At 51.9% G+C, this 2,008-nt stretch overlaps 1 protein-coding gene across 1 annotated transcript in view; it reads right to left on the bottom strand.

Moving 5' to 3' along the window:
* Window positions 1-919: 919 nt before the first annotated feature.
* PTSG_08058 (uncharacterized protein) overlaps window positions 920-2,008 on the bottom strand; it is a 3,724-nt gene continuing 2,635 nt past the window's right edge. The window contains exons 7-10 of the mRNA XM_004991022.1: window positions 1,759-1,856; window positions 1,564-1,630; window positions 1,362-1,443; window positions 920-1,059 (exon numbers count right to left, since the gene is read on the bottom strand). Of these exons, the coding sequence (XP_004991079.1) occupies window positions 938-1,059; window positions 1,362-1,443; window positions 1,564-1,630; window positions 1,759-1,856 (369 nt within the window). The 3' untranslated portion in view covers window positions 920-937. The remainder of the gene's footprint in view (window positions 1,060-1,361; window positions 1,444-1,563; window positions 1,631-1,758; window positions 1,857-2,008) is intronic.

The following is a 2,008-nucleotide window of genomic DNA, read 5'->3' as shown; positions in this document are numbered from 1 at the left end:
ATGTATGTATGTATGTATGTATGTATGTATGTATGTATGTATGTATGTATGTATGTATGTATGTATGTATGTTTGTATGTATGATGTATGTATGTGTGTATGTATGTATGTATGTATGTATGTATGTATGTATGTATGTTTGTATGTATGATGTATGTATGTGTGTATGTATGTATGTATGTATGTATGTATGTGTGTGCACGTGAAACAGTGAGTAAGTGCGAGTCTGCGTGTGTGTACCAAAGTGGCACAGTGTCTGCAGCAGTGCACACGCGCACACCGCCAGCTGCTTGAACAAGGGAAGCACATCACCTCTTGAAGGCCTTGAGCCCAATGGGCTGTTGAAGCGCCACCGTGCCGCTCCGCGCTTGGATGCCACTGGATTCAAAGTGATTGAGGAGCAAGTGCATCTCCGGGAACTGTACGCCGCAACAGGACACGCCCGTTTTGTCCACCTTGATGTCGTACTGCAGGACATGGGCGTGGTCGTTGACATACAGCTGCATCGCGCTGCTGTCTGGGGACCGGCGAACCAGGTACGACCCGTGCAGGTGCTCAGAGGCGGTGCTGATGCAGTGATCGTGTCCACAAAGCCCAGCATCCCACGCCTCCCTGGGCATTTGCATCGAGTGGCCTTGACCCATGACTGCCGGTGTTGTGCTGCACGCGCGGGCGTGTGGATCCGATCAGGCAAGCTGTACCCCTCGCTTCTCTTGCCGTGTACACAAGATACCAACCGATTGGCGCTGATGGCGCTGTCAAGCAAGCGGGTGGCTGCAAGCAAGCACGCAAGTCAACAAAGTGAGGACCACACACCACACGTTCACCACACACACGGACGGCAGGTGAGAGTGATGCCAAGTTGTTTTGTGTTGTGCTGTTGTGGTCCTGTTTTGTTTGTTTGTGTGCGTGGTTTGTGTGCGAGGGTGGGAATCCCCTATATTTTTATTGTGGGGAGACGCAGGTTTGATGCGAGCGTGAGCAGCATCGAAAAAATGATCGCCACCAGCGTGCTTGTCAGCATGATCACGTTGAACGGCATCGACATGTCAGGCACAGCTGGATGAACATGCAGTGAAGCGCGTGAGTGAGTGTGCGTGAGCGAGTGAGTGAGTGAGTGTGTGTGTGCGTGAGCGAGTGAGTGAGTGTGTGTGTGTGTGCGTGTGTGTGAGTGAGCGAGTGCGTGTGTGAGTGCGTGAGTGTGCGAGTGAGTGTGTGTGAGTGTGTGAGTGAGCGAGCGAGTGAGTGAGAATGCGTGAGTGTGTTTGTGCATGTCTTTGTGCCTTGTGTTGGTAGTTGTATGACGCGCCAGGAAAACAGAAAGCCAAACGCCCGCACTACCCTTTGGCTTCAGTACATACCCATGTGAATTGCCAGTGGATTGGAGATGAAGCGAGACGTGTGGTTCTCAAACACGTCCGCCAGCACAATCGTAGGCAACACCTAACGCGCGTGTGTATGTATACATGAGTGCACGAGGGGAAAAACCCATCAAAGAAACACACCATGTGTGTGTGTGTGTGTGTGTGTGTGTCGAGTGCTGCTGCATTGCACACGGCGCACCTCAAGCCCGCGGAAGGGATCGGACGGATAATCGGAACTGCGCAGAAATCCGTGGTGAAAGGCAATCCTGGCATGCACACACGGAACCAGAACACTCGATCAGAAAACACGAAGGTGCCACCTTGTCTCCAATTGCACGCACGCACACACACACACACACACACACACAACGTGTAGAGCTGCAGCAGGTTGTACCTCAACTCGAGTGTTGTGTGCGCAGGAACGGTTGTCCACGTCGTGAGATGCGCCGGGCGCACGCGCGCCTTTGCCGGCACAAACGTGTCATTGTACGCCTGAATAAATTCGTATGCGCATGTGTGTGAAAAAGAAAAAAAAAAGCACCCGCTCATACTTCGCAAATTCACACACACACAAACACACACACACACACACACACACACACACACACACACACACACACACACACACACACACACACACACAC

Source organism: Salpingoeca rosetta, assembly GCF_000188695.1.
Source record: "Salpingoeca rosetta unplaced genomic scaffold supercont1.21, whole genome shotgun sequence".
In the NCBI taxonomy this organism is placed as follows: Eukaryota; class Choanoflagellata; order Craspedida; family Salpingoecidae; genus Salpingoeca; species Salpingoeca rosetta.
The sequence above is the reverse complement of the archived record's forward strand: the minus strand, read 5'-3'. Positions and strand labels throughout refer to the sequence as shown.